The sequence below is a fragment of the Varanus komodoensis genome, unplaced genomic scaffold, assembly GCF_004798865.1.
Source record: "Varanus komodoensis strain SLA01 unplaced genomic scaffold, ASM479886v1 scaffold7_1, whole genome shotgun sequence".
Taxonomy (NCBI): Eukaryota; Metazoa; Chordata; class Lepidosauria; order Squamata; family Varanidae; genus Varanus; species Varanus komodoensis.
Window position 1 is genome coordinate 13,066,790 of NW_025336479.1, and position 10,418 is coordinate 13,077,207.

The 10,418-nt window shown below is 51.6% G+C and overlaps 1 protein-coding gene across 2 annotated transcripts; it reads left to right on the forward strand.

Annotated features, from left to right (window-relative positions):
• The first annotated feature begins 789 nt into the window (after nucleotides 1-789).
• JUNB (JunB proto-oncogene, AP-1 transcription factor subunit) lies at nucleotides 790-2,783 on the forward strand. 2 transcript variants are annotated; one of them, XM_044454003.1, is made up of 2 exons: nucleotides 790-849; nucleotides 1,231-2,783. In XM_044454003.1, exon 2 carries the CDS (start codon nucleotides 1,259-1,261, stop codon nucleotides 2,126-2,128), a length of 870 nt encoding a protein of 289 aa, XP_044309938.1. In that variant the 5' UTR covers nucleotides 790-849; nucleotides 1,231-1,258; the 3' UTR covers nucleotides 2,129-2,783. The 2 variants fall into 2 exon arrangements, with proteins under 2 accessions (XP_044309938.1, XP_044309937.1); XM_044454002.1 differs by having other exon boundaries at nucleotides 798-2,783.
• The last annotated feature ends 7,635 nt before the right edge of the window (nucleotides 2,784-10,418 follow it).

Sequence of the window (10,418 nt, forward strand, 5' to 3'; positions counted from 1 at the left end):
AGTATCAGCTAAAGCATTTGGTGCCTGGAGACTGAAACTGGCCTATTTGGGGGAGCAACGTTTATCTGGTACACCTTTCTTCGAAGGAGGTCATGCTGACTTGCGGGATATTCTTTGATGCCCGGCAGGTTAACTCCTTCCCGGGATTACTGTGAGTCAAAGACCACCCAGCGAGAGGTATTTGAACCCAAGCTTCTCATGTCTCCTGGCCCCCACCCGCGCTCTCACGCGGAAGACACCGGCTGTCAAGAACCCTGTGGGTAAAACGAAAAAGAAATAAAAGGTTAGGAACTCCCGCAGGCTTTTTGTGGTGTACATCCGTAGCGCGTGCATCACCTTCCCCGGCAGTTCACAGCGCGATCCTAAACGCGTCCACTCAGCCGCAAGCTGACCTGCGCCCAAGTGCAGAGCGGCTTCCTGCCAGGAAAGCGGGGCTCGGGCGCAGCCCACAGCGCGGGGCGCCCTCTCGCTCCGCGTCCCTGCCGCGTCCCGCGGTCTGCCCCTTTCCTCCACCCACTTGCCCGCCGCGGCGGCTGCGTGCGTTTGTTGCTTGCTCCTGGGCTGCCCCCGCGCTTTCCCCCGCCCAGGCCCGCTCCTCTGACGCGAGCGCCGCGCGGCCCCCCCGCCCCGCGGGCTGTTTACTGGAGCACGAGCTGCCCAGCAATGAGCTCAGTTTCCCTCTTCGCGTGCCCTCGATGGGCGGGGCAGCGCGCGCCCCGCAGCCAATGGCGGCTCGCTTCCGCCCAGGCCATACTCGCGGCTGGAATAAAAGGCTCCGGGAAGCGCACGCTGCTGCTGAGATAATTCACGATCTGCACCTGCGCGCCGGACGTTTTCCCCCTTCAGCCGGTACGGTACTTTTTGCTTCTCGGGGAGGGCTCGAAGCCGGCACGCTCGTGCATCGGGCCCGCCTTCTGTGGGGGACAAACGTGAATCATCCGAGCTTAGTCAGGGCGGGTGGTTGGCGAAGCCGCCGGAAAGACGAGCCTTTTTCTGCTGTGCCTCTCGCTCTCAAATCTGGAAGTGAAGCTTGGGGAGGGAGGCGGAAGCTCGCTCTCCTCGCTTTGGGAGAAGACTCGACCCACGCCCCAGGCAGGCAGATAGGGAGAAGGCCCTTCCTCTGCGCCCCGGACGATCCTAGCCCGGGTTTCTACCCCCTCCCAGCGCGCGGCTGATGTGCACGAAGATGGAGCAGCCTTTCTACCCTGACTCCTTTTTCTCCGGCTATAGTCAGGACTACAAGACGCTCAAGTCGGGCATGGCCCTGAACCTGTCGGCCGAACCGTTCCGCGGGCTGAAGTCCCAGCTCCCGCATCATCTGCGCGGTCAAGAGGACGGTCCGGCGAGCTACTTTCCGGGCTCCCTTCAGCCGCAGGCCGAGACCGGCAGCTCCTCACTCAAGCTGGCTGCCCCAGAACTGGAGCGCCTCATCGTCCAGAACAGCAACGGCGTGATCACCACCACTCCCACGCCGCCGGGCCAGTACTACTACCCGCGCGGGGCCACCGAGGAGCAGGAGGGCTTCGCCGACGGCTTCGTCAAGGCGCTGGACGATCTGCACAAGATGAACCACATGCCGCCTCCCAACGTCTCGATCGGGGCGGTGGCGGCGGCGGCGGCGGCGGCGGCTTCTTCGGCCAGCAGCGGCTACGGGGCCTCCCTGCCTCAGGAGCCGCCTCCCGTCTACACCAACCTGACCAGCTACAACCCCGCCGGCACCCTGAGCAGCTCATCCAGCTTCCCCAGCGCCAACCTCAGCTACATGCCGCAGTCTCACGGCTTGCCCCTGGCCCACTCGGCGAGGGGCTTCAAAGAGGAGCCACAGACCGTCCCGGATGTGCAGAGCCCGCCCGTGTCGCCTATTAACATGGAAGATCAGGAGCGCATCAAGGTAGAGAGGAAGCGGCTGCGCAACCGTCTGGCCGCCACCAAGTGCCGGAAGAGGAAACTGGAGCGTATCGCTCGGCTGGAGGAGAAGGTGAAGACCTTGAAGAGCGAGAACGCGGGACTGTCCAACACAGCCAGCGCGCTGCGGGACCAGGTAGCGCAGCTGAAGCAGAAAGTCATGAACCACGTGAACAACGGCTGCCAGCTCCTTTTGACGGCCAAGATGCAACAGACCTTCTGATGAGGGGTGGGGACCAAGCCGATCGGCGCCGCCTCAGAGACCTTTGTTTTGGTGGGTGGGGGGAGGCGAGAAGCGGACTTGTTTTGTCGCAAAGGTTTACACGGAACCGGACTGACACGCCGAGTTCCCCAATTCTTTTGTCCTGCAGGCCTATTTTCCAAGTTATGTCTGTGACTCTCAGTCTGGTGGATCCAGAACTTCGATCCGTGCTGAGCGTGTACGAGGTTTTTTTATATCTGCATGTGAGAGAGGTTTTGTGCGTGTGTGTGCGCGCGTGTGTATTTAAAAACAAAAGCCTTTTTCCCTCTCTGCATCGCTGGATGGTGCAGCAGAACCGGAGGTACTCTGGACAGAGCCAAAAACTGGCCTTCTGCTCTCTTTCTTGTGCCAGTAGAAAAGGAGGCGATCTCTTAATTTATAATTGAAACAAAGGGACCAGAAAAGTTTGACTGGGAAGCGATACGATCTCAGCTCAGCTGTTCTCCCAGAAGGTCACTGCATGGACACAGGGATCACTGTGGAGGGAGAAGGGCATTGTTTACTACTTGTGCTCTTATTTGTTTTGAGTCCTCAAATTCAGTTTCCCCCCCCCAAAAGATTGTATTTGTGTGTTTGACTTTTTATTGAAACTATTTAAGTAAACATGTTCTAACTACTTTATCTGTGTGCCTCTTTTAATATGCTACAAATGTTTCCCCATAAAGCAGCTTGATTCTTTTGCTTTCATGTTGAAAAAATAGGGGCTTTCCTTCTGTGAAGTTGAAGACTTGCTGTTTCTTCAGGAACAGTTTTAACTACTGCTGGTCTTTTCCGTCTGTAGAGCTTAGAGGGAGTGGAGGGGTGTTGTTTTTGTTACACCTTGGCAGCAGCTTAATAGCTCCGCTGTCTTTGTTTCCTCTTTGAAATGGCTTCTTCGAGGTAAACCTTAGGATAATTGGGGCATAGTACCTTCCCTGTTAGCTCTCCTTTCCTACTTTTTTCCGTCTTCCCCGTATTTTCCCCGGCCGATCAGATCTGACGTTTTCGTATGTGCCACGATATTGTGCCTTGCTCCTTTCTCTGCCTCGCGTCATTCTCCCGAGGTTTCTTGGGAGTTGCTCACTTCCCCCACCCCACCCCCATCCGCTTTCCTTTTGATGTCAAGCTCGGAGCTTTGATGCAAAAGCTCTGGCGCTTAGGCAGCCGCTGGAGTCGTTCCCTTTCTCAGGCGACGGACGGGAAGGGGGAGGGGGCCGCGCAAAAGCCCCGAGGGGGCGGCCTCCCACACGCCTGGCTTCACTTCCTCGATCTCGCCAGCTCTGACCTCAGCTCCAGTGGGCGGAGCCTCCGGGCTCGAAAGGAGGGGGCTTTTCGCGCTGACGCAGAGGAAGATGTCCATATATGGCCAGTTTCTGCCTGGTGACGTTTCCTTCGCTGGTCGAGCTCCGTTCCGGGAACCCCCGCCCACGCTGCCAGGCAGAGGGCTCTGGACGATGTCAAGTTCCAGCCAAAGAAGGAAGAGGCGACGCTCTGGGGCTGGGAATGCCCCAGGGCGTGCTGCAGGCCCGCGAACCCCTGCGAGCCGGGGCGGGCGGGGCGCCGCTGGCCCGCGGAGGCCGCGCGGATGCCTCGTTCGCGGGCTTGCCCTGTGCGGAATGACACACCACACGTGGGGCTGGGTGTTTTTGTGCGTGCAAACTTTCCCATCACGGCAGCTATCGATGCTGGTAACTGAAACTGTAAACAGGCGTTTCAGCCTCAAGACCCCTCTTCTCGGTTTCTTGTGCTGGTGAAGGGGGAGCCTGTTGTCCTGGCTTTCAGAAATTTCCTTCCATGCGAATGGAAATAATGACAACAGTAACAAGTTAATCTTGCCTTTCTTTCGAGCAGAACAACAACCATTTGAAGCATCTTAGATGGCTGGAAAATGGGGGCCTTGCCTGAGTCTCCCCAGTTGCTGAACGGCAAGTTAGGCCCAGCTAGGTGTGAATGAACAGGGAATAGATACTGCTATCGCTTTGCCTGTGCTTAGTTTGCTGTTTCTTCATGGGTTCTTTTCCCAAGAGTTGGAGCACAGGGCGCCCACTCCTGTGGCAGGGCTGGAGTAAAACAACTGCTAGCCAGGCGCGCCTGTGGCACAGAGCGGCAGGAAGGGCAAGCTAAAACTCCCACCCTGCTGGAGTGCGAGGCAAAGCTATGGCTCAGAAGAGTGACCCATAGGCTGTCTTTTAAAACGCACCTGCTGCGTCACCTGCTGCTTGTGCCCCAAATGCTGCAGAAATGGAGCAATTGGTTCCACAGGCAGCCTCTGAAAAGAGCAGGAGGCTGGCTCAATGAATGTAAAATTCTTTAGGGGAAATAGTTTCAGGTCAATGGGGCCATAGTGGCAGATGTAAATAGATAGCAAGGGTAGGTGTGGTGTGATGTGGTAGTAACTGTGTGGAAGGACAGGGATTTTTTTTCTTAGGGGACTTTCAAGAGCTTTCTGTTCTGTTGGGAGAAAAGCAAAGAGGACCAGCACAGCTGTTTGAGCTGGGAACTATCAGAAGTGCTGCTCTCCCATGATCTCTCTCCTTTGCTGCTTGCCTGTAAGCCCCAGCCTATGAGCTGCTGCTCTTTCAGTCATGGCCATTGATGAACTCCGCAGGACAAGACATGCTAAAAATTCAGGAGATCCTTGGTTGCTTGTTGCCTTAATTCAAGTAATAACCTCTGCTGACATCCCTTGCTGCCCCTGATATGACGGGTGGGAAGGGTTCTGTCAGTGTGTGAGTACATTTGGAGCACCCTTTTGCCTTGGTGTCATCAGACCAATGCCCTTTATGGGACTGAGGGAGCGGGTGGCCCCATGGGTCCTCAGACACTGAATGCTGCTGAGAGAGCAGCAGCTTACAGTACAGCCATCCTACAGGACAGGGTTGGGAGGTGTGTGGTCCCCAGTTATTGCTGGACCTGACTCCCATCAGCCTTTGCCAACATCGCTAATTATGAGGGATGATGAGCATTGCAGTCCAACACGTGTAGGACCGTACATTCCCCATTTCTGCGGTAGGAAGAATGTAACTCCCAAACATTCTGTATGTGTGGTATAAGATCCAGCAGAGTACTGGACATGTGCGAGTGCCATTGTAGGCAGATCAAGGCAAGGGAGCGCATGGGGACAGGATGTGGGATTCATTTTTTTCCCTTCCCATCAACCATGCAGCCAGAGCAAAAGGTCAAGGTGACTCAGATAAAAGCTAATGGGACGGGAGACCTTAGGAGAGCATTTCTAATCAACCCTCAGGGCAAGGGCAGACTAAGGAAGGGCAGTGTTTGGATTTCCTACTTCCTGAACTTGGGACTACAAGCAGGCTTTATTAAAACAGATCCCAAACTGTTGTGATTGCACTGGAGTGACCAAGCCATCCTCCTCAGGCGGATGGGTTCAGGTGCAATAGTGCGCAGATGACAAAGGGAAAATGGCGTTGAGCAAGGGGGAGTGGTAGTGTTTCTCGTATCATCATGTTGCTGCTGAGAAAAGGAGAACTTCTTGTTAGCATTCTTGACCTCTATATGGTTCTCCAAAGGTGTGAAATGAACAAGTTTCAGTGAAAAATACACTTGCCAGTGGGACTGAGGAAACCAGTTCCTTGTAACAGCTACTCAGATGCCTCAGCAAGAGCCCAAATAGTGTGGTATTTGGATATCTAGATTAGGTACTGAGATGCAGGTAAAATCTTGCCCTAATCATTTTCATTTCATTTCAAATGTTCAACATAGTAAGGGTATACTCCCATGCATGTTTAAATCAAACACATCTTGAAGTTCCCATCATTCTCCAGCAGTCATGGACTGTGCCCGAAGTCAATTTCAGTTCCCCGCTCTTGGGCTGTTGCTGCCTTCCTTTGAAAGGTGATTGGTTGCCTTAGGTTTTTATTGTGGAAGGCTCCTGGGGCAATGAAAACAGTCGTTTCAGATGACATACCAACTCACACTCCGAGGCTGAATACAGGTTGTTGCATGAACCTAGCTGCAATAGCAAACCATGACGAACAACTCGCCGTTGAATAACAAGCTATGGGCTCTCTCCATGGCTTGTTCATGATTGATAAACCATGACTTGTTAGTGCAGCTAGTTTCAGACAGCACAATAACCCATGCACAGCCCTTGAAACTGGGTTAACATTTTATCTGAAACCAGTTAAGAGATCTGCATTGTAACGTTTCCTTTTGAAGAGCAGAAATAACCCTAATTGGGGAAGGTGGGCACTGGGATGCTCTCATTTTATTTTCCTGTTTTTAATAGGGAAAGATGGGATATAGAGAATCTTGGTTTAGAATGAACTGAGTGTCAGACACATGATTTGATTATAGGCTTTCTATATCTGGAAGATGAACTAAGGCAGCCATGGAGAATGTGTGGCCTTCCAGAAGCTGAACTAAGCCCTCGTCCTCCCTGGCGGCTGCTGAGGTCCAGCAACATCTCAGTAGACTTGGGCTGGGGAATCTGTGGCGAACGGATGGCAGAGAGCAGAAGCCAGGAAAACTGCAGGCTGAATGAATGAGGTCTAAATAGGCCTTGTGAGTCAGGGAGACGAGGGAGGGCCGGCCGGCCCATGGGAATAGCTCTCGGGCTTCCTGGGTTCTATTTCCATCCTTGGGTAGGGAGCGCAGGCTGACTGTGGTGGGTGTGGAAGGACATTAAAGGGAAAGCTGGGTACCAGCCTGCCACTGCCTCCCTCTCTGTGTTCCTCCTCCTCCTCCTCCTCCTCCTCCTCCAAGCTGCCTTCTTGTGGGCTCGACAAAGAATGACAGTACTGGTTATCTTCCGCAGAGGGGGCGGCGGGCAGGCAAGGTCCTTGCAGGACCTGCCAGGGGTTATCGTCAGGAACAGCCCGCCGTTTCCGGAAGCATGAGAAGCTGATGCGGAATGGAATGTGGCCGTGGTGGTGCGTGCCTCCGCCGAAGGCAGCGGCTGGGCTCGTGTGTCCGCGCACGGGCGGGCGGCTCGCTGCCCCCAGCCTCATGTCATGCCTCCAGGCTGGAGGCGAGGGAGGGGCTCTGTGGCATCCCCCGCCCCCACTTGAAGTCTAGGCGATGGAAACCGGAGGGTCAGGAGGGTGCGGCCAGGTACTGGGGACGGGTGATCGCTCTGGCACCACAAGGGAAACTTAAAGGAAGCCAAAGGGGAAGATGCGTGCAGTGGTGTTAAGACAGTGAGCAAAGAGTCGAAGGCACAAACCAAGGTTCAGCTACTAGGAGAGATGAGGAACAGTTCCTGGAGGAGAATTTCTGTCCTATAACCTAAGCAGGACGAGGTGACAGAACGCCTTTACCGCACCACTCTAAACAAGAGAGAGCAAGAGCTGCTGTGGTGCTGTTTTCAAAGGCAGAATTGCTCAATATGGATTTCTGCTTGTCTTTACAAGGAGGAAACTGTGACTGAGACCTTATGTTGATAAAAACAAGGAAGGGGAAAGGTCAAAGGCTTGGATAATTGTTCAAAACACAGGCCATCTGAATTGCTAGATCCTGGCAACATTTGCAGAAATGTTAATGGGGCAAACCTCTGACCTGCTAGCTCTCCTAATTGCAAATTCTTAGAAACCAGGTGTGTGATCCTACTTGATGCATTTCTTTCAGCATTTATCCTGTCTTTTCCAAGGGCTCAACATAGGTAGTAGCAGTGAACCCCCCCGCCAAAACAAAAAGAAAACCCCAATTATATATCCCTGTGTCTGCTTCAGCTTGGCTGCGGAATGGCAGCCCAGCAAAGAAAGTGTTAGCAATGTTCTCGAAAGCATTGAGGCATGGACTGGTAGGGGGAAAAGTTCCGCAGTTGTGGGGCAGCCCCCTTTGAATGCCTGTACAGTCCCTCTCCTTTGAAGTTTGGCAGTACAGTCAGAGCTTTCTCAGTTGCAATGGTACCATTAAGAGCATACTCTGAAGTATGTATCATCCCAGTGTTTATTTATATGCCATCCTATAACAAAATTTTCAAGATGGCTCAGCAATACAATAGCTTAAAACAAGTACAGTAATAGAAAATCGAAAATATGTAAAGTCATTAAGTGCTTTATACATCAAATAACATTGAACAGTATCCAGAATAGAGTAGGGAGCACTTAACACTATTACTTATATTTTCAAAGAGAAGGAAGATCCAAGGGACTTTAAAACCTGACCTTTTATTTGGAATGTGTTAGGGCAAAGGAAACAATTTATTTGTCAAGTTAGAAAGAACTGTGTGGCTTCATTGAGCAAACCAGCCCCATTTTGGAATCGACCTAATCTTTGCATTTGGTACAATGAAGTAATTTCATAGACAGAATTCAGGTGTTACAAGATTTGTCTTCCAGGCTTTTGATCAAATCCCACCCCCACCCAGTGATATCACAGTCACATAAGAAAATTTGAGGAATGAGCACTAGAAGAGCCGAATATAAAGGCAGATGTAAAAAAGCAGTTCGACATCACAGCAAGCTATGCAGTAGGATTGTGGCATTTCTTCCTCCAAGGCTTTCAAAAATAGTTTAGGACAGGCTGCATTTTTTGCATTTTGTTATGGGGAGCACTACATCATCTGTTTGGTTATATTATAATTGCCTGTTCTTTTATGTAGCACAAATTCCCTGGATTTTTTGCCTTGGTCTAAGAGAGGACTCTAGTATGCTGTATTTCACCCCTCTAAGCAGAGGGATGCATGAAGCAGAAAATTCGATAACTAAGGTGTGTGTGTGTGTGATGTTTTCTCAGTTCCAAGACAAACTATCCAACTGGTACCCTTCCATTTTTTTAGACTGCACTTCCCATCAGTCCCAGTTAGGGATTGTGGAACTCTCACCTGTAGGATACCAAGTCGTCTAGCCTGTGTTCACAATTTTTTCCATTGATTTCTGCAAGGAACAGAAAGCAGCTTACATGATCCCCCTGCTCTTCCCCATTCTTACCCTCATACCAACCCCGTGGGGCAGGCTAGGCTGAGAATGCGTGACTGGCCCAAAGCCATCCAGTGAGCTCTGTGGCTAAGCAGGGACTAGGCTACAGATTGCTCAAGTTCCAGGTCAACACTCACCCCTGCACCACACTGGCTCTCATTATGAGAAGGGACATGCAGCAATGAGCTGAGGCATGAGTTTTCTCAGCTCTGCCGTGCATGCAAAACCGACTCCTCTTTCCCCTTTGTGGTTCCACCCATCTTTGTAGGGTTTTCAGCAACTACCTGGATGGCTCGAATGTGTGCAAAGACAAGATTCAGATCTGTCCGAGGCTTTGTGATTCTGTGCAGGGTGGACCTGTTCAACCTTGCCCTATGGTGTAAGTGTCCAGGCAGCTCCATCTTTGGGTTAACAGCCTTCACTGGGCTCTGGAGCTACTCAACAGCACCCCCTGCTGGCCTAGCTGTTCACTGTTCGTGCTTGCTGCCACTCCCTCCCACCCCCATTTGTAAAGATCAGGGCTTGTCACACTTTTCAGAAGAAAACCATTTTTTCCTTGAAGCAGATCAACAGAAGAGGCGGCCTTGTTGGCCAGTTAGTACAAAATATGCCAGGGCAGCAAGATAACATCTTTCGTAGGAACAATAATGGCTGGTGATGTACTATGCAAATCAATCAGTTATAATACAGAGGGAGGACTCTATCTCGAAGCACATGCTTTGCATGTAGAAGCATCCAGCTTCAATCACTGACATAACCCAGTCAGGTTGGATCGATTCCTGTCTGAAACCCAGAAATGTGGCTGCTGGTCATTGCAAGAAAGCGTGAACGAGAAGAACCAGCAGTCTGATAGGGGAAACCACATCCTTTGCACGTACTTCCAAGAGTTACTGTTCGTGTGATCTCCTGAAATGGTGAAGAGCCGCAATGAGTTCAGTACAAGTGAGAATGGAGGAGGGGAAAACTGGCAGTCTGGGGAGAACTTGTTGCAAACTGAAGACATGAGGTGTGAAGCCAACACCAGAGGAGTGTATTCTGAATCTGGGATTTGCATTTTTCTCTACAATTGGTTGTGTTCCAGAGGAAAGCCGCAATAGTGTAACTTTCACAGGGGGGAAAAACCACTCACCACCTTTACACACTTTTCTACTTCACGGTTTCTTATTCTGTCCAGGTTTTACACTATATGATGCTGCATACTCAAAATGCCATCTTCTGACCTAAGGTCACAAAATTAAATTAGGACTGCTAAACACATAAATGCTTATAATTGTGAAGGGTGGCCAAAAGAAAGGCGGGGGTGGTGGTGTTTGAGGCACCCTTTTTTATTCTCTCTCTTTTCTTTCTTCTTCTTTTTCTTTTCCCCTTCCCTGTTCTGTTTTTCCCACAGC

What these genes read in the sequence shown, in the direction of transcription:
- JUNB (XM_044454002.1), top strand. Translation starts at nt 1,175, where the DNA reads ATGTGCACGAAGATGGAGCAGCCTTTCTACCCTGACTCCTTTTTCTCC.